The sequence below is a fragment of the Oncorhynchus mykiss genome, chromosome 18, assembly GCF_057628025.1.
Source record: "Oncorhynchus mykiss isolate SJ-2025 chromosome 18, ASM5762802v1, whole genome shotgun sequence".
Classification (NCBI taxonomy): Eukaryota; Metazoa; Chordata; class Actinopteri; order Salmoniformes; family Salmonidae; genus Oncorhynchus; species Oncorhynchus mykiss.
In genome coordinates this window covers 77,446,503-77,466,148 of record NC_143039.1, presented here as the reverse complement: position 1 = coordinate 77,466,148, position 19,646 = coordinate 77,446,503, and the positions used below count along the sequence as shown (strand labels likewise).

The 19,646-nt window shown below is 43.0% G+C and overlaps 1 protein-coding gene across 1 annotated transcript; it reads left to right on the top strand.

The window, feature by feature from the left end:
* Positions 1 to 248: 248 nt before the first annotated feature.
* On the top strand, positions 249 to 11,842 carry LOC110496758 (sodium-dependent neutral amino acid transporter B(0)AT1). The gene is made up of 12 exons (XM_021572791.3): positions 249 to 816; positions 2,747 to 2,887; positions 4,580 to 4,717; positions 5,607 to 5,788; positions 6,073 to 6,183; positions 6,277 to 6,389; positions 6,562 to 6,690; positions 7,723 to 7,879; positions 7,971 to 8,172; positions 8,425 to 8,584; positions 9,980 to 10,142; positions 10,961 to 11,842. The coding sequence occupies exons 1-12, from the start codon at positions 615 to 617 to the stop codon at positions 11,171 to 11,173; spliced, it is 1,911 nt and encodes a 636-aa protein (XP_021428466.3). The 5' UTR covers positions 249 to 614; the 3' UTR covers positions 11,174 to 11,842.
* Positions 11,843 to 19,646: the final 7,804 nt, after the last annotated feature.

The window sequence follows — 19,646 nt, the reverse complement described above, 5'->3', positions numbered from 1 at the left end:
TAGAGCGTACTATTGTTCTAGAGTGTTCAATTGTTCTAGAGCATTCTATTGTTCTAGAGCGTTCTATTGTTCTAGAGCGTTCCAATAAGGAATAGGCTGCCATTTTGGATGTGGACCCTCGCTTCCGTCTGGAAAAACAATGCCAATTACGCGACTGCTCTTCCCGTGATGTTTTAACCATTATAAAGATGGCTGACCTTTTAGCCGACACAACCTGCTGACGATGTGTATAATATCTCACTGGCTCAGATCAATCCTCAGATAACTGAAGCCACTGTGAAACCAAAGTTCAGCAGAATTGCTGTGACAGTCCCCCTTGAAATAAGACATTTAGAGGGTAAAGGCCACACAAGGTAGGCAGGACACACGCAACAGTCAACCAGCTGACAGTAGAGAGGCTAGATACACTCGGCAGTCAACCAGCTGACAGTAGAGAGGCCATTCAGTTCCTTTTGTTGTTTACAACCATCCTGAGACCCTTTCTGGGTGAACAAAAAAGCCAGCAGCTGAAAGAGAAAGAGAACTAGAGAGAGAGACGGAGAACAAGAGAGAGAGAGAGACGGAGAACTGTATCTTCATTGGGTGAGGAAGACTTCACTATCCAGCCGGTTGCCATGAGATTCCCCAAGCTGCCCAACCCAGGTCTGGATGACCGGATCCCGTCTCATAAGGAGCTGGAGAGGATGGAGAAAGAGGAGGCTGGGGACAGGCCCAAATGGGACAACAAGACCCAGTACATGCTGACCTGTGTGGGCTTCTGTGTGGGGCTGGGGAACGTGTGGAGGTTCCCTTACCTGTGTCAGAGCCATGGAGGAGGTAGGGGAGAAAGAGGGAGTGGGTTTGATTGTATGCAACATTTTTGTAAATTAATGAAAAGGATTTTGAGATACGTATTTTTTCACAGTAGAAATTAAATAGGGAAAACTACAAACTACAGGGAGATTACAAAACATTACATTGAGCAAGGCACTTAGACCTAGTTGCTCTGGATGAAAACGTCTACTGAATAACTAAAATGTCAAACATAGGACGAGTCAACAACATTGTTTGGGTAATAACACTTTAAAGTAACTGTGGCAGCAGGGTAGCCTAGTGGTTGGACTAGTAACCGGAAGGTTGCAAGTTCAAACCCCCGAGCTGGACAAGGTACAAATCTGTCGTTCTGCCCCTGAACAGGCAGTTAACCCACTGTTCCTAGGCCGTCGTTGAAAATAAGAATTTGTTCTTAACTGACCTGCTTAGTTAAATAAAGGTTAAAAAAATAAGATATATGAGAACTTTTAAAAGAGGGATTTTTCACTGGAGAGTTCATTTAAAAATGTGATTATCTGAACATCTTCAACACTAAGACTTGGATAACACAATAATACACCTGCTACTGCTGCAATATTGGAAATGTGTTCAGTAGACTATTGTTGATTTGTCAACTGATCAAAACAACCAACAAGAGATTCCAATTCCAATCTTGTGTTCTCAGGAGCATTTATGATCCCATTCCTGATCCTGTGTTCCCAGGAGCGTTTATGATTCCATTCCTGATCTTGTGTTCCCAGGAGCGTTTTATGATTCCATTCCTGATCCTGTGTTCCCAGGAGCGTTTATGATCCCATTCCTGATCTTGTGTTCCCAGGAGCGTTTATGATTCCATTACTGATCTTGTGTTCCCAGGAGCGTTTATGATTCCATTCCTGATCCTGTGTTCCCAGGAGCGTTTATGATCCCATTCCTGATCCTGTGTTCCCAGGAGCGTTTATGATTCCATTCCTGATCCTATGTTCCCAGGAGCGTTTTATGATCCCATTCCTGATCCTGTGTTCCCAGGAGCATTTATGATTACATTCCTGATCCTGTGTTCCCAGGAGCGTTTATGATCCCATTCCTGATCCTGTGTTCCCAGGAGCGTTTTGTGATTCCATTCCTGATCCTGTGTTCCCAGGAGCGTTTATGATTCCATTCCTGATCTTGTGTTCCCAGGAGCGTTTTATGATCCCATTCCTGATCCTGTGTTCCCAGGAGCGTTTATGATTACATTCCTGATCCTGTGTTCCCAGGAGCGTTTATGATCCCATTCCTGATCCTGTGTTCCCAGGAGCGTTTTGTGATTCCATTCCTGATCCTGTGTTCCCAGGAGCGTTTATGATTCCATTCCTGATCCTGTGTTCCCAGGAGCGTTTTATGATTCCATTCCTGATCTTGTGTTCCCAGGAGCGTTTATGATTCCATTCCTGATCCTGTGTTCCCAAGAGCGTTTATGATCCCATTCCTGATCCTGTGTTCCCAGGAGTGTTTTGTGATTCCATTCCTGATCCTGTGTTCCCAGGAGCGTTTATGATTCCATTCCTAATCCTGTGTTCCCAGGAGCATTTTATGATTCCATTCCTGATCCTGTGTTCCCAGGAGCGTTTTATGATTCCATTCCTGATCTTGTGTTCCCAGGAGCGTTTAATGATCCCATTCCTGATCTTGTGTTCCCAGGAACATTTTATGATTCCATTCCTGATCCTGTGTTCCCAGGAGCATTTTATGATACTATTCCTGATCCTGTGTTCCCAAGAGCGTTTCATGATTCTATTCCTGATCTTGTGTTCCCAAGAGCGTTTATGATTCCATTCCTGATCCTGTGTTCCCAGGAGCGTTTATGATTCCATTCCTGATCCTGTGTTCCCAGGAGCGTTTTATGATTCCATTCCTGATCCTGTTTTCCCAGGAGCGTTTTATGATTCCATTCCTGATCTTGTGTTCCCAGGAGCGTTTATGATCCCGTTCCTGATCCTGCTGGTTCTGGAGGGGATTCCACTGCTGCACCTGGAGTTTGCCATCGGACAGCGCCTCAGGAGCGGCAGTGTCGGGGTGTGGGGCTCTGTCAACCCTTACCTCACTGGCATTGGTGGGTGACAGACCATTCCTGATTACGGTATCTGTGTGGAATTCCTGTGATCATGTCTGACAAAACCCTTGTGGCTTCAGGAATATGGTTATAAGTAGCTATGTTTTTATGTTTTGCCATATTGTGTATTATGTATAGCATACTTAAACATACAGTACCAGTCAAAAGTTTGGAAACAGCGACTCGTTCAAGAGTTTTGCTATATTTGTACTATTTTCTATATTGTAGAATAATAGTGAAGCTATCCAAACTATGAAATAACACATATGGAATCATGTAGTAACCAAAAAAGTGATAAACAAATCAACATATATTTTACATTTCAAATCAAATCAAAGTTTATTTGAGAATCTTCAAAGTAGCCACCATTTGCCTTGATGACAACTTTGCACACTCTTGGCATTCTCTCAACCAGCTGAATGAGGTAGTCACCTGGAATGCATTTCAATTAATAGCTGTGCAAAGTTGTAGAATTCCATTTGTAGAATTTCTTTCCTTCTTAATGCTTTGAGCCAATCAGTTGTGTGGTGAAAAGGTAGGTGTGGTATACAGAAGATAGCCCTATATGGTAAAAGACCAAGTCCATATTATGGCAAGAACAGCTCAAATAAGCAAAGAGAAATGACAGTCCATCATTACTTTAGGACATGAAGGTCAGTCAATCCGGAAAGTTCCAAGAAATTTGAAAGTTTCTTCAAGTGCAGTCACAAAAACCATGAAATCCTATGATGAAACTGGCTCTCATGAGGATCGCCATAATTGCTGCAAAGAAACCACTATTAAAGGGCACCAATAATAAGAAGAGACTTGCTTGGGCCAAGAAACAAGAGCAATGGACATTAGACCGGTGGAAATCTGTCCTTTGGTCTGATGAGTCCAAATTTGAGAGTTTTGGTTCGAACCGCCGTGCCTTTGTGAGATGCAGAGTAGGTGAACGGATGATCTCTGCATGTGTGGTTTCCACTGTGAAGCATGGAGGAGGAGGTGTGATGGTGTGGGGGTGCTTTGCTGGTGACACTGTCTGTGATTTATTTAGAATTCAAGGCGCACTTAACCAGCATGGCTACCAAAGCATTCTGCAGCGATATGCCATCCTATCTGGTTTGCGCATAGTGGAACTATCATTCATTTTTTTAACAATGACCCAAAACACACCTCCAGGCTCCTTAAGAGTTGTTTGATCAAGAAGGAGAGTGATGGAGTGCTGCCTCCACAATCACCCGACCTCAACCCAATTGAGATGGTTTGGGATGAGTTGAACCGCAGAGTGAAGGAAAAGCAGCCAACAAGTGTTCTGCATATGTGAGAACACTTTCCATAGTTTTGGAAAAGCATTCCTCATGAAGCTGGTTGAGAGAATGCCAAGAGTGTGCAAAGCTGTCATCAAGGCAAAGGGTGGCTACTTTGAAGAATCAAAAATATATTTTGATTTGTTCAACACTTCTTTGGTTACTACATGATTCCATATGTGTTATTCCGTAGTTTTGATGTCTTCACTGTTATTCTACAATGTACAAAACAGTTTTTTTGTTGTAATAAAGAAAAACCCTTGAATGAGTATGTGTGTCCAAACTTTTGACTGATACTCTGTATACTGTATATACTTAGACATAGCATACTTGAATACACTTTAATATGCTTATAATTCACTGGAATGTACAGGGAATGTAAATAACATTTGTTCTGAAACAGGTATTGCCTCCATGTTGGTATCATTCCTGGTTGGGATGTACTACAACACCATCATGGCCTGGATCATGTGGTACCTCTTCAACTCCTTCCAGGACCCCTTGCCTTGGAGTCAGTGTCCCCTCAATGCAAACAAGACAGGTACAGAATTTCCTTCATGAGTAACAGTTGGTATTGGTAGCGACCTTAACTCAAAACGTAGCTACCTCGGTTACCTAGCTACCTCGGTTACCCAGCTACCTCGGTTACCCAGCTACCTCGGTTACCTAGCTACCTCGGTTACCTAGCTACCTCGGTTACCCAGCTACCTCGGTTACCTAGCTACCTCGTTTACCTAGCTACCTCGTTTACCTAGCTACCTCAGTTACCCAGCTACCTCAGTTACCTAGCTACCTCGGTTACCCAGCTACCTCGGTTACGATGTTCAGACCTCTTGGCGTAAAGGTTTGAGGTGTTGGCTTGACAGAGTCCCGACAGAGTCCCCCCCCGTCCCCCCCCCCCCCGTGAATTCACTACAGTATCATCAAAACTTGGATCCCAAAAAAGATATCTAAACTTAGCTAGCTAGCCTAATAACAGCATGATAGCAAGCAGGCTCAGCTCACGGGTTAACTGACGTCGTCACGAAAACGATGCACACACGTCCATGGGGAAGATGTGTCTGTGTGTTATTATTTAAGATGGATAGCTAGCAACTAGCTTATAACTATATGAATAAATATATATGATATATATATAGCTACGTATAACTAAGCTAGCAACAATGACAAGAAGCTGACTTGAGGGGGAATCGTAGGTAGCTGTTATTAATACCATGTTGTTTTGAGGTGTTTTTGACTCGTCTCATCTATGCTGAATCATGCTGAATCATGCTTTTTCGTTCTGTATCATGCTGAATACATTGGCAGTAAGATCGCTAGCTAGACAAACATTGAGAATTTAGACCGACCCAACTTCTATCTCATTTTCATCTTAGCTGTTATCATTCTTAGATCCAGACAGAAACAGTTTGAATATCGGCCCCCTGCAGGTCTGGTGTCAGAATGCGCAAGGAGCTCCTCAGTGGATTACTTCTGGTACAGAGAGACACTGAACACCTCTACGGCCATAGATTTATCTGGAGGCCTTCAGTGGTGGATGGTGCTAGCCCTGGTGTCTGCCTGGACCTTACTCTATGTCTGCTGTATCAGGGGGATTGAGACTACTGGCAAGGTACCAGCTCAGATTCACTCTCTCACTGTTTATGAGGGAGGTCAAATTTCAGTAAAAAATAATGGCTTGCCTTGGGAATGGGTGCCAGTTGTCTTATTGCTGATGTTTCTCTGTATCTCTCTCTCTCTCTCTCTCTCTTTCTCTCTCTGTCCTCTCTCTGTCTCTTTCTCTGTCTCTGTCTCTCTCTGTCTCTCTCTCTCTCTTTCTCTCTCTGTCTCATTTCATAAGTGGTTCTGGATTCAGTTTGTGTAACAGTTTTAGAATCTCTCTCTCCTTCTCGTCAGGCTGTGTACATAACATCCACTCTGCCCTACTTGGTGCTCACCATCTTCCTGATCAGAGGACTGACTCTCAAAGGTTCTCTGGATGGAGTCAAGTTCCTCTTCACGCCCGACGTAAGCATTAACTGTATGTGCTAACGTTGTCGTGCCACTAAAATCAACACAAAGGCTGATTTCTTTGAGTCTAACTGTTTTCTATTTCTCCAGGTGAATGAGTTGATGAACCCGTCTACCTGGCTGGATGCAGGGGCACAGGTGTTCTACTCTTTCTCCTTGGCCTTCGGAGGTCTCATCTCATTCTCCAGCTACAACTCTGTACAGTAAGCAACTCCTTATTAAAATGTTGTTTTTTTTTTAAACTTTTATTGCGACTGAATCCTCATCCGTGCAGAGAGTAAATCACAGATGCTCATAGACATTATTCCCAAGGATCTTGTCTTTTAATCTCTTCAAATAATTTCAGTCATTTTCTTCCATTGTCTGTTTCTCCAGCAACAACTGTGAACAGGATGCTGTCATCATCTCCATCATCAACGGAGCCACCTCCGTCTACTCTGCTACCGTCATCTACTCCATCATAGGCTTCAGGGCCACGGAGAAGTTTGACGACTGCTCGGATGGGTACATTCCTAGTTCCTTCTTGGTTGAATCCGTATTTTCAATCAAATTCAATGTAGATTGAACTCATATTTGTTGACAACACTGTCAAATTTATGTCAAAATTGGATTTAATAATTAGGGATTACAGGAAGATAATCTAAATGAGTTTGGTGTTTACTTCTATATGTTCTCTTCCTTGTGACATCATGGCCCTGCTGAATGTGTTCTCTTCCTTGTGGACATCATGGCCCTGCTGAATGTGTTCTCTTCCTTGTGGACATCATGGCCCTGCTGAATTAGTTATCTTCCTTGTGGACATCATGGCCCTGCTGAATGTGTTCTCTTCCTTGTGACATCATGGCCCTGCTGAATGTGTTCTCTTCCTTGTGACATCATGGCCCTGCTGAATGTGTTCTCTTCCTTGTGACATCATGGCCCTGCTGAATGTGTTCTCTTCCTTGTGACATCATGGCCCTGCTGAATGTGTTCTCTTCCTTGTGACATCATGGCCCTGCTGAATGTGTTCTCTTCCTTGTGACATCATGGCCCTGCTGAATGTGTTCTCTTCCTTGTGACATCATGGCCCTGCTGAATGTGTTCTCTTCCTTGTGACATCATGGCCCTGCTGAATGTGTTCTCTTCCTTGTGACATCATGACCCTGCTGAATGTGTTCTCTTCCTTGTGACATCATGACCCTGCTGAATGTGTTCTCTTCCTTGTGACATCATGGCCCTGCTGAATGTGTTCTCTTCCTTGTGACATCATGACCCTGCTGAATGTGTTCTCTTCCTTGTGACATCATGGCCCTGCTGAATGTGTTCTCTTCCTTGTGACATCATGGCCCTGCTGAATGTGTTCTCTTCCTTGTGACATCATGGCCCTGCTGAATGTGTTCTCTTCCTTGTGACATCATGACCCTGCTGAATGTGTTCTCTTCCTTGTGACATCATGACCCTGCTGAATGTGTTCTCTTCCTTGTGACATCATAGCCCTGCTGAATGTGTTCTCTTCCTTGTGACATCATGGCCCTGCTGAATGTGTTCTCTTCCTAGTAACACCATGGCCCTTGTGAATGCATTTGATCTCCCTGAGCACTTCTTCACTGTGAACAACTATGAGGAAGTTCTTCAACATTTCAACAGCACATCGCCAGACATCATCCAGGGATTAAACCTGAAGACCTGTGATCTACAGCAGTTTCTCAGTCAGGTAGTGAAATTACACCATGTTCAATCCAAGACACATCATTTACTCTAAGGGACACCAGAACTTTCTTATGCCCGTACTGTGTTCCCTGTAGGGTGTGGAGGGAACTGGTCTGGCCTTCATCGTGTTCACAGAAGCCATCACCAAGATGCCTGTCTCTCCTCTCTGGTCCATCCTGTTCTTTATCATGCTCTTCTGTCTGGGACTGTCCACCATGTTTGGGAACATAGAGGGGGTCGTGGTGCCCCTTCAGGATCTCAACATCTTCCCCAAGTGGCCCAAAGAAGTCTTAACAGGTTAGTGACACACAGAAGCTGACATTTCTTCTTCTAAACAGCACTAAATCAAAATGTCTTCAAACCAAGGCATTGTCTCCAACATCCCAGTTGTTCATTGGTTGAGATCACAAGCTTGTTGTTGACCTTTAACCTCTCTGCGCACGCACCTTTAAGGGAGTATCCCTCTGAACATCCAATGAGGTTGAGCACCAATGATAGAACCTTGGCTGTCGCCGTTTAAACAACTGTCTTTGTTTCGTCTCCTTTCAGGCGTCACTTGTATCGTTTGCTTCACGGTCGCTCTCATATTCACCCAGCGGTCTGGTAACTACTGGCTGGCTCTGTTCGACGGCTTTGCCGGCTCCATCCCTCTCCTAGTCATCGCCTTCTGTGAAATGGTGTCTGTTGTTTACATCTACGGGATCGACAGGTGAGTCCAGATACTGAAACACCACGAAATAAAATAGAACTGAATAGAATAGAAAATACCTAATTGTCAAAGCTTACGTGGAGATGTACTGTAGATGTCAAACGTTTGGACACACCTACTCATTCAAGGGTTATTCTTAATATTTTTTCATCTGGATCATCATAGCTAGCTAACCGCAACCCGGGTTGACTACTCCTGGCTAACGTTTTCGTCCCGGAGCTAGCACCAACTAGCCTGGGGCTAGCCCATGCTAGACCCATCTTCCGGCTCACTCCTGCGCTACAATATCCGGTCCCCTTCTACTGCCGGTACGGGGCACGGAACCCCACCGATCCTCTACGACTGGAATACTGACATAATCTGCCCGAGGAATCCAACAGGCCCCTCAGGTGCGACGCCCGCTGAAGACCCATTCTGCTAACCTGCTAGGCCTGCTAGCTACCTAGAGCTACTTGGAACCCTACTAATTCCACAACTGGTGTAATGACGTCACCGCATGAAGAGGCAAAAACAGACTTACCGCCATCGCGACGTCCCCCAAAGGCTAACTTGCTAGCCCTGGTCTACTAACTGCAAGCTTGCCAGCCCCGGTCTGCTAACTGCTAGCTTGTTTAGCCCCGGCCTACTAACTGTTAGCGTGTTAGCATCGGCCTGCTAACTGTCTGAATCGCCTTGTCCCCAGTCAGCCCAACCACTCACTGGACCCACTACTGTCTTATTGTAGTGGGTTTATTTTACTGTCTTATTTCACTGTAGAGCCTCTAGCCCTGCTCAATATGCCTTAACCAACCATGTTGTTCCACCTCCTACATATGCGATGACATCACCTGGTTTAAAAGTCTCTAGAGACTATGTCTCTCTCTTCATTACTCAATGCCTAGGTTTACCTCCAATGTACTCACATCCTACCTTATCTTTGTCTGTACATTATGCCTTGAATCTATGCTATCGTGCCCAGAAACCTGCTCCTTTTACTCTCTGTTCCGAACGTGCTAGACGGCCAGTTCGTATAGTTTTTAGCCGTACCCTTATCCTACTCCTCCTCTGTTCCTCTGGTGATGTAGAGGTGAATCCAGGTCCTGCAGTGCCTAGCTCCACTCCTATTCCCCAGGTGCTCTCATTTGTTGACTTCTGCAACCGTAAAAGCCTTGATTTCATGCATATTAACATTAGAAGCCTCAAAAATGCAATTTCAGGATGTGGGGGGGGACATGTCCCCAGTGAATGTTGCGCGCCTGAGTACACCTTAGGTCTTCATTAGACCTGTTGGGTTACATCAAACATGTATCACAGTGTGCATATTCCTCTTCGTTGGATATCATGGGGAACTTTCACTCTGATAACCAGCCATTGGAACATCGAAATCCCAGTTAATTCACTCTCCTACTCCGACAGGTTTAACGCAGACATAGAGTTCATGATTGGACACAAGCCCAACCTGTTCTGGCAGGTGACCTGGAGGTTCGTCAGTCCAGTCATCATGCTGGTGATTTTCATCTTCTACTTCGTCACCCAGGTCAGCGGAGAGCTGACCTACCTCGTATGGGACCAGGAAGCGGTAAGCCTTGTTGACAGGAAATAGTTCATGAATGTTGTTGATATCATATCTGCGTCCCAAATGGCACCATATTTGCTGTGTAGGGTCTATAGGGTAGTAGTGCACTACTTTAGACCAGGGTCTATAGGGTAGTAGTGCACTACTTTAGACCAGAGTCTATAGGGTAGTAGTGCACTACTTTAGACCAGGGTCTATAGGGTAGTAGGGCACTACTTTAGACCAGGGTCTATAGGGTAGTAGTGCACTACTTTAGACCAGGGTCTATAGGGTAGTAGTGCACTACTTTAGACCAGGACCCATAGATGATGCAGACATGGACTTGTATGCATTTTCTCCCTTATTCTAAGTAAAGACTTTCACTTGTTGAAGTTTAAACCATTTGTTGCTCTTATGCCACAACAACTCTTTAGTATCTAGATTGGAAATGTATCTAAAGTTGTCAACAGTTTTTTGAAGTTGATACATTATACAGGATATATAGCCGTATGTGGACACCCAATCAAATTAGTGGATTCGTCTATTTCAGCCACACCCATTGCTGACGGGTGTATAAAATCGAGCCCGCCGCCATGCGATCTCCATAGACAAACAATGGCAGTAGAATGGCCCGTATTGAAGAGTTCGTTCCGGTTCTCTTAACACAGTATGGACCCGGAACTTAATCCAGAATCTAAACTAATTACGCAAAACTTTAGTTCTGGATTATCCAAGATAAATCAATTATCAACAAATGAAAACACTATTGAGGATAAACCAAGTTAATTTAATAAAATAATAAGTTATTTTGTTGTTCCCTGATTTCCTTCATCTGATTCTAGGAGGAGTTCCCTACTCTGGCAGACCGTCAGTATCCCGACTGGATCTACTTCATCATATTTATTTTGGCTGGCATTCCCAGTCTGGCTGTCCCTGGAGTCGCCATATTCAAATTCACCTACAACCGCTGCTGCCAGAAAGACAACGGCTTCAGAGAAGACACCATCAACTCTGTCTCTGCTAAAATACAGATGATAGAAAAACCGATGGACTAAAAGTAACAGGTTCACCTTCAGTTCTGGATTTCAATGAAAAGTTGTTTTTACCTTGTCAGCTCGGGGGATTCGTCCCCGAGGTCGGTGTCGGCACGCTGCTGGAGCCGCGTGTCAACGGGGTGGGGGGGGGGGGGGTACTGTCACGACTTCCATCAAAGTTGTTCCCTCTCCTTGTTCGGGCGGCGTTCGGCGGTCGACGTCACCGGCTTTCTAGCCGCCACCGATCCATGTTTCATTTTTCCTTTTGTTTTGTCTCTTTACACACCTGGTTCCCATCTCATAATTAATGTTCCGTATTTAACCCTCTCGTTTCCCTTTCTGTTTTGTGCGTGATTGTCTTTCGTGTATTCCGGTGTGATGTATTTTGAGTCCTGTTTTATCCTTGTTTGGAACGGGATTTTGTTACGTTTTGGATTGAGTAAATCAGTGATTGTTACTCTTATTTTTGTCCTGCGCCTGACTCCTTCGCTATCTTTTAGATAGACTCTGACAGCTGTAACGTAACAAAATGTGGAAAAAGTCAAGGGGTCTGAATACTTTCCGAATGCTCTGCATTTTACTTGCTTTGGCAATGTAAACATACAGTGGCTTGCGAAAGTATTCACCCCCCTTGGCTTTTTTCCTATTTTGTTGCCTTTACAACCTGGAATTAAAATTGATATTTTGGTGGTTTGTATCATTTGATTTACTCAACATGCCTACCATTTTTAAGATGTAAAATACTTTTTTTATTGTGAAGCAAACAAGAAATAAGACAAAAAAAACTGAAAACTTGAGCATGCATAACAAAGCATGCATAACAAAGTCAATATTTTGTAGAGACATCTTTTGAAAGTCTCTTGGGGTATGTCTCTATAAGCTTGGCACATCTAGCCACAGGGACTTTTGCCCATCCTTCAATGCAAAACTGATCCAGCTCCTTCAAGTTCGTTGGGTTCTGGTGGTGTACCGTAATCTTTAAGTCATACCACATATTCTCAATTGGATTGAGGTCTGGGCTTTGACTAGGCCTTTCTAAGACATTTAAATGTTTCCCCTTAAACCACTTGAGTGTTGCATTAGCAGTATGCTTAGGGTCATTGTTCTGCTGGAAGATGAACCTCCGTCCCAGTCTCAAATCTCTGGAAGACTGAAACAGTTTTCCCTCAATAATTTCCCTGTATTTAGAGCCATCCATCATTCCTTCAATTCAGACCATTTCCCCAGTTCCTGCCGATGAAGAACGTCCCCATAGCATGATGCTGCCACCACCATGCTTCACTGTGGGGATGGTGTTATTTGGGTGATGAGAGGTGTTGGGTTTGTGACAGACAAAGCATTTTCCAAAAAACTACATCTGACCAGAGTGCCTTCTTCCATATGTTTGGGGAGTCTCCCACATGCCTTTTGGCGAACACCAAACAGGTTTGCTAATTTTTTTCTTTAAGCAATGGCTTTTTTCTGGACACTCTTCCGTAAACCCCAGCTCTGTGGAGTGTACGGCTTAAAGTGGTCCTACGGACAGATACTCCAATCTCCGCTGTGGAGCTTTGCAGCTCCTTCAGGGTTATCTTTGGTCTCTTTGTTGCTTCTCTGATTAATGCCCTCCTTGCCCGGTCCGTGAGTTTTGGTGGGCGGCCCTCTCTTGGCAGGTTTGTTGTGGTGCCATATTCTTTCCAGTTTTTAATAATGGATTCAATGGTGCTCCGCTCCATGGGATTTTCAAAGTTTCAGACATTTTTTATATCCGATCCCTGATCTGTACTTCTCCACAACTTTGTCCCTGACCTGTTTGGAGAGTTCCTTGGTCTTCATGGTGCCGCTTGCTTGGTGGTGCCCCTTGCTTAGTGGTGTTGCAGACCCTGGGGCCTTTCAGAACAGGTGTATATATACTGAGCTCATGTGACAGATCATGTGACACTTAACTAATTATGTGACTCCTGAAGGTAATTGGTTGCACCAGATCTTATTTAGGGGCTTCATAGCAAAGGGGGTGAATACATATGCACTCACCACTTTTCCATTTTTAATTATTGAAAATTTTCTGAAACAAATTATTTATTTAATTTCACTTCACCAATTTGTACTTTTTTTTGTGTATGTCCATTACATGAAATCCAAATGAAAATCTGTTTAAATTATAGGTTGCGATGCAACAAAATAGAAAAAACGCCAAGGGGGATGAATCCTTCTGCATTGCCACTGTATGTGTAAATTGAATTGAGAAGTGAATTCAAACAGTATATTAGTTCTACTGTCTCATACTAGAGGGAACACCTGTTAGGATCTACTCAAAGGAGACGTATTTGTGCAGCTGAAATATGGGAACGCAATGCAAACGGAGCTCTGTAGATGAGTTGGCGTAGACTGTGAAATCACGATGGAGAGCCTTTCACAGCCTAAAGACAGACCTGGGCAAGGGGCACCAGTGAGAAAGATACGTTCATTATCAGCACAGTCATCAGCACATTTAGCTAATGAAGACAACAGTGACAATGAGTGGATAGAGATGGAGGATGTGAAAGGCAGATGGAAGCTAAAACGACAGAAGTATGGAGAATCCTATATTATGTAACAAAAAGCTCAGGCTTGCCTTTGTTTCAGAGTTTGACTAGTTGGTTGGTGTACTCTGACATGTCCCAGATCAGATTGAGGAAGTAAGCGTGGTTTCAGTCCACATTCTGACCAAAGGGCAAACTCTGGGCATAGGCATGGAACCTAATGCCCCAAAACCACAGAAAGTATCGCTGATTAGAAGTAAAGGAGGTTAGTGAATGAAATGGAATGTGTCCACTCTTGGAATAAAGGTGAACAAGAAAATAAATGATTGATTCCGTTACAGATAAAATGTAATCCCCCCCAAAAATTCATTCATAAAACCCAGGAAAACATTAACCATAGAGAAATGACCATTACTATATCATAGATGCTAAGGTTTATTACAGTATCTATAAACTATGTTAGTGGTTAGCTAGTTAACCATCAATCTGCTGGTGTGTCTATCTGGGTTTCTTTCAGACAGAGAGGCTAAAGTCCCTCTCCTTTGTTTACTGTGGCTGTTTGTGGTCACACATTTCATGTAGGCCGTGGAGAGAGTGGACAGACAGTTGATTGACAGGTGGTCATAGCCAATAGCAGAGCCCGACTCACTTTAAAGTCCAGGAAGAGGGCGTGGCACTTGAATCCGAGGATGGACATGAGCTTCCTCATCATTTGCTGCGCGTCACAGTGGGCGGAGCCTAGAGTCAGACTGTAGCTCAGGGATTTATTTAGTTATTTCACCTATATATAACCAGGTAGGCCAGGTGAGAACCAGTTCTCATTTACAACTGCGACCTGGCCAAGATAAAGCAAAGCAGTTCGACACAGACAACAACACAACGGCTCACGTGGATATTTCTGCAGTCAGCGTGCCTTTGCTGTCCCCAGTCCACCTGGCTGTGCTGCTGCTCCAGTTTCAACTGTTCTGCCTTATTATTATTCGACCATGCTGGTTATTTATGAACATTTGAACATCTTGGCCATGTTCTGTTATAATCTCCATCCGGCACAGCCAGAAGAGGACTGGCCACCCCTCAGAGCCTGGTTCCTCTCTAGGTTTCTTCCTAGGTTCTGGTCTTTCTAGGGAGGTTTTCCTAGCCAACGTGCTTCTACACCTGCATTGCTTGCTGTTTGGGGTTTTAGGCTGGGTTTCTGTACAGCACTTTGAGACATCAGCTGATGTACGAAGGGCTTTATAAATACATTTGATTTGATTTCAAAGCTGCAATATGTAACGTTTTTTGGGAGACCCCGACCAAATTAACATAGAAATGTGGGTTATAGATCTGTCATTTTCATTGAAAAACAAGTCTAAGAAGCAGTAGATATGTTCTACGTGCGCTAATTCTACGCATTCCGTTCTTAAAAATGTTGTTAATGCGTCTTTTTTTACTTTCGGTTTTGTTCACCAACTTCCAACAGCTGAAAGTACTAATATTTCTTTATGGCAAACATATTTCACATTAGATAAGATGGTTATATAATATATATATATAATAATAGAATCGATACAATGATTCTTTAAACAACTTGTTTTGTCATAAACTGAAATTAGTAAGAACGAAAAAATATTTAAAAAATGCAGCGACCAGGAAATGGCAGAGCAACCAGGAAATGGCAGAGCGAGCAGGAAATGGCAGAGCGACCGGGAAATGGCAGAGCGACCGGGAAATGGCAGAGTGAGCAGGAAATGGCAGAGCGAGCAGGAAATGGCAGAGCGAGCAGGAAATGGCAGAGCGACCAGGAAATGGCAGAGCGACCGGGAAATGGCAGTAGAGAGGCTATATACTGTAGAGAGGCTTTATACAGTAGAGAGGCTATATACAGAGGCTATATACAGTAGAGAGGCTATATACAGTAGAGGGTATATACAGTAGAGAGGCTATATACAGTAGAGGGGCTATATACAGTAGAGAGGCTATATACAGTAGAGAGGCTATATACAGTAGAGAGGCTATATACAGTAGAGGGGCTATATACAGTAGAGGCTTTATACAGTAGAGAGGCTATATACAGTAGAGGGGCTATATACAGTAGAGGCTATATACAGTAGAGAGGCTATATACAGTAGAGAGGCCATATACAGTAGAGAGGCTATATACAGTAGAGAGGCTATATACAGTAGAGGGTATATACAGTAGAGAGGCTATATACAGTAGAGGGTATATACAGTAGAGAGGCTATATACAGTAGAGAGGCTTTATACAGTAGAGAGGCTATATACAGTAGAGGCTTTATACAGTAGAGAGGCTTTATACAGTAGAGAGGCTTTATACAGTAGAGAGGCTCTATACAGTAGAGAGGCTCTATACAGTAGAGAGGCTATATACAGTAGAGGCTATATACAGTAGAGAGGCTATATACAGTAGAGAGGCCATATACAGTAGAGAGGCTATATACAGTAGAGAGGCTATATACAGTAGAGGGTATATACAGTAGAGAGGCTATATACAGTAGAGGGTATATACAGTAGAGAGGCTATATACAGTAGAGGGTATATACAGTAGAGAGGCTATATACAGTAGAGAGGCTATATACAGTAGAGAGGCTCTATACAGTAGAGAGGCTATATACAGTAGAGAGGCTATATACAGTAGAGGGTATATACAGTAGAGAGGCTTTATACAGTAGAGAGGCTATATACAGTAGAGAGGCTTTATACAGTAGAGAGGCTATATACAGTAGAGAGGCTATATACAGTAGAGAGGCTATATACAGTAGAGAGGCTATATACAGTAGAGGGTATATACAGTAGAGGCTCTATACAGTAGAGAGGCTATATACAGTAGAGGCTATATACAGTAGAGAGGCTATATACAGTAGAGAGGCCATATACAGTAGAGAGGCTATATACAGTAGAGAGGCTATATACAGTAGAGGGTATATACAGTAGAGAGGCTATATACAGTAGAGGGTATATACAGTAGAGAGGCTATATACAGTAGAGGGTATATACAGTAGAGAGGCTATATACAGTAGAGAGGCTATATACAGTAGAGAGGCTCTATACAGTAGAGAGGCTATATACAGTAGAGAGGCTATATACAGTAGAGGGTATATACAGTAGAGAGGCTTTATACAGTAGAGAGGCTATATACAGTAGAGAGGCTTTATACAGTAGAGAGGCTATATACAGTAGAGAGGCTATATACAGTAGAGAGGCTATATACAGTAGAGAGGCTATATACAGTAGAGGCTATATAAAGTAGAGAGGCTTTATACAGTAGAGAGGCTATATACAGTAGAGAGGCATATACAGTAGAGAGGCTATATACAGTAGAGGCTATATAAAGTAGAGAGGCTTTATACAGTAGAGAGGCTATATACAGTAGAGGCTTTATACAGTAGAGAGGCTATATACAGTAGAGGCTTTATACAGTAGAGAGGCTATATACAGTAGCGAGGCTATATACAGTAGAGAGGCTATATACAGTAGAGAGGCTATATACAGTAGAGAGGCTATATACAGTAGAGGCTATATACAGTAGAGGCTATATACAGTAGAGGCTATATACAGTAGAGAGGCTATATACAGTAGAGGCTTTATACAGTAGAGGCTTTATACAGTAGAGAGGCTATATACAGTAGCGAGGCTATATACAGTAGAGAGGCTATATACAGTAGAGAGGCTATATACAGTAGAGGCTATATACAGTAGAGGCTTTATACAGTAGAGAGGCTATATACAGTAGCGAGGCTATATACAGTAGAGAGGCTATATACAGTAGAGAGGCTATATACAGTAGAGAGGCTATATACAGTAGAGAGGTTATATACAGTAGAGAGGTTATATATAGTAGAGAGGCTATATACAGTAGAGAGGCTATATACAGTAGAGAGGCTATATACAGTAGAGAGGCTATATACAGTAGAGAGGCTTTATACAGTAGAGAGGCTATATACAGTAGAGAGGCTCTATACAGTAGAGAGGCTATATACAGTAGAGAGGCTATATACAGTAGAGAGGCTATATACAGTAGAGGCTATATACAGTAGAGAGGCCATATACAGTAGAGAGGCTATATACAGTAGAGAGGCTATATACAGTAGAGGGTATATACAGTAGAGAGGCTATATACAGTAGAGGGTATATACAGTAGAGAGGCTATATACAGTAGAGAGGCTTTATACAGTAGAGAGGCTATATACAGTAGAGAGGCTTTATACAGTAGAGAGGCTTTATACAGTAGAGAGGCTCTATACAGTAGAGAGGCTATATACAGTAGAGAGGCTCTATACAGTAGAGAGGCTATATACAGTAGAGGGTATATACAGTAGAGAGGCTATATACAGTAGAGAGGCCATATACAGTAGAGAGGCTATATACAGTAGAGAGACTATATACAGTAGAGGGTATATACAGTAGAGAGGCTATATACAGTAGAGGGTATATACAGTAGAGAGGCTATATACAGTAGAGGGTATATACAGTAGAGAGGCTATATACAGTAGAGAGGCTATATACAGTAGAGAGGCTCTATACAGTAGAGAGGCTATATACAGTAGAGAGGCTATATACAGTAGAGGGTATATACAGTAGAGAGGCTTTATACAGTAGAGAGGCTATATACAGTAGAGAGGCTATATACAGTAGAGAGACTATATACAGTAGAGAGGCTATATACAGTAGAGGGGCTATATACAGTAGAGAGGCTATATACAGTAGAGAGGCTATATACAGTAGAGGGTATATACAGTAGAGAGGCTATATACAGTAGAGGCTATATACAGTAGAGAGGCTTTATACAGTAGAGAGGCTATATACAGTAGAGGCTTTATACAGTAGAGAGGCTATATACAGTAGAGGCTTTATACAGTAGAGAGGCTATATACAGTAGCGAGGCTATATACAGTAGAGAGGCTATATACAGTAGAGAGGCTATATACAGTAGAGGCTATATACAGTAGAGAGGCTATATACAGTAGAGGCTATATACAGTAGAGAGGCTATATACAGTAGAGAGGCTATATACAGTAGAGGCTTTATACAGTAGAGAGGCTATATACAGTAGAGGCTTTATACAGTAGAGAGGCTATATACAGTAGCGAGGCTATATACAGTAGAGAGGCTATATACAGTAGAGAGGCTATATACAGTAGAGGCTATATACAGTAGAGGCTATATACAGTAGAGACTATATACAGTAGCGAGGCTATATACAGTAGAGAGGTTATATACAGTAGAGAGGCTATATACAGTAGAGAGGCTATATACAGTAGAGAGGTTATATACAGTAGAGAGACTATATGCAGTAGAGAGGCTATATACAAGCACTGGTTAGTCATGCTAATTGAGGTAATATGTACATGTAGGTGTAGTTGAGGTAATATGTACATGTAGGTGTAGTTAAAGTGACTGTGCATTTATGATGAAAAGAGAGTAGCAGCAGCGTAAAAGGGAGGGGGGGCACAATGCAAATAGTCCAGGTAGCCATTTGATTACTTGTTCAGGAGTCTTATGGCTTGGGGGTAAAAGCTGTTGAGAAGCCTTTTTGTCCGTGGCAGAGAGCAGAGAGAACAGTCTATGACTGGGGTGGCTGGGGTCTTTGACCATTTTTAGGGCCTTCCTCTGACACCGCCTGGTATAGAGGTCCTGGATGGCAGGAAGCTTAGCCTCACTACCCTCTGTAGTGCCTTGCGGTCGGAGACCGAGCAGTTGCCATACCAGGCAGCTGTAGAACCTTTTGAGGATCTCAGAACCCATGCCAAATCTTTTTAGTTTCCTGAGGGGGAATAGGCTTTGTCGTGCTCTCTTCACAACTAACTCAGATAAAGGATGATTGGTTAAAAGACAAGGATATGATGATAGTTGGAACTGTGTTGTTAGATTTCAGTGCAGCCTTTAATGTTATTGATTATAAATTGTTATTGAAGAAACTCACTATATATGATTTTACATCACCTGCCATCATATGGTTGGGTGGATAGTTACTTAACCAATAGAACCCAGAGT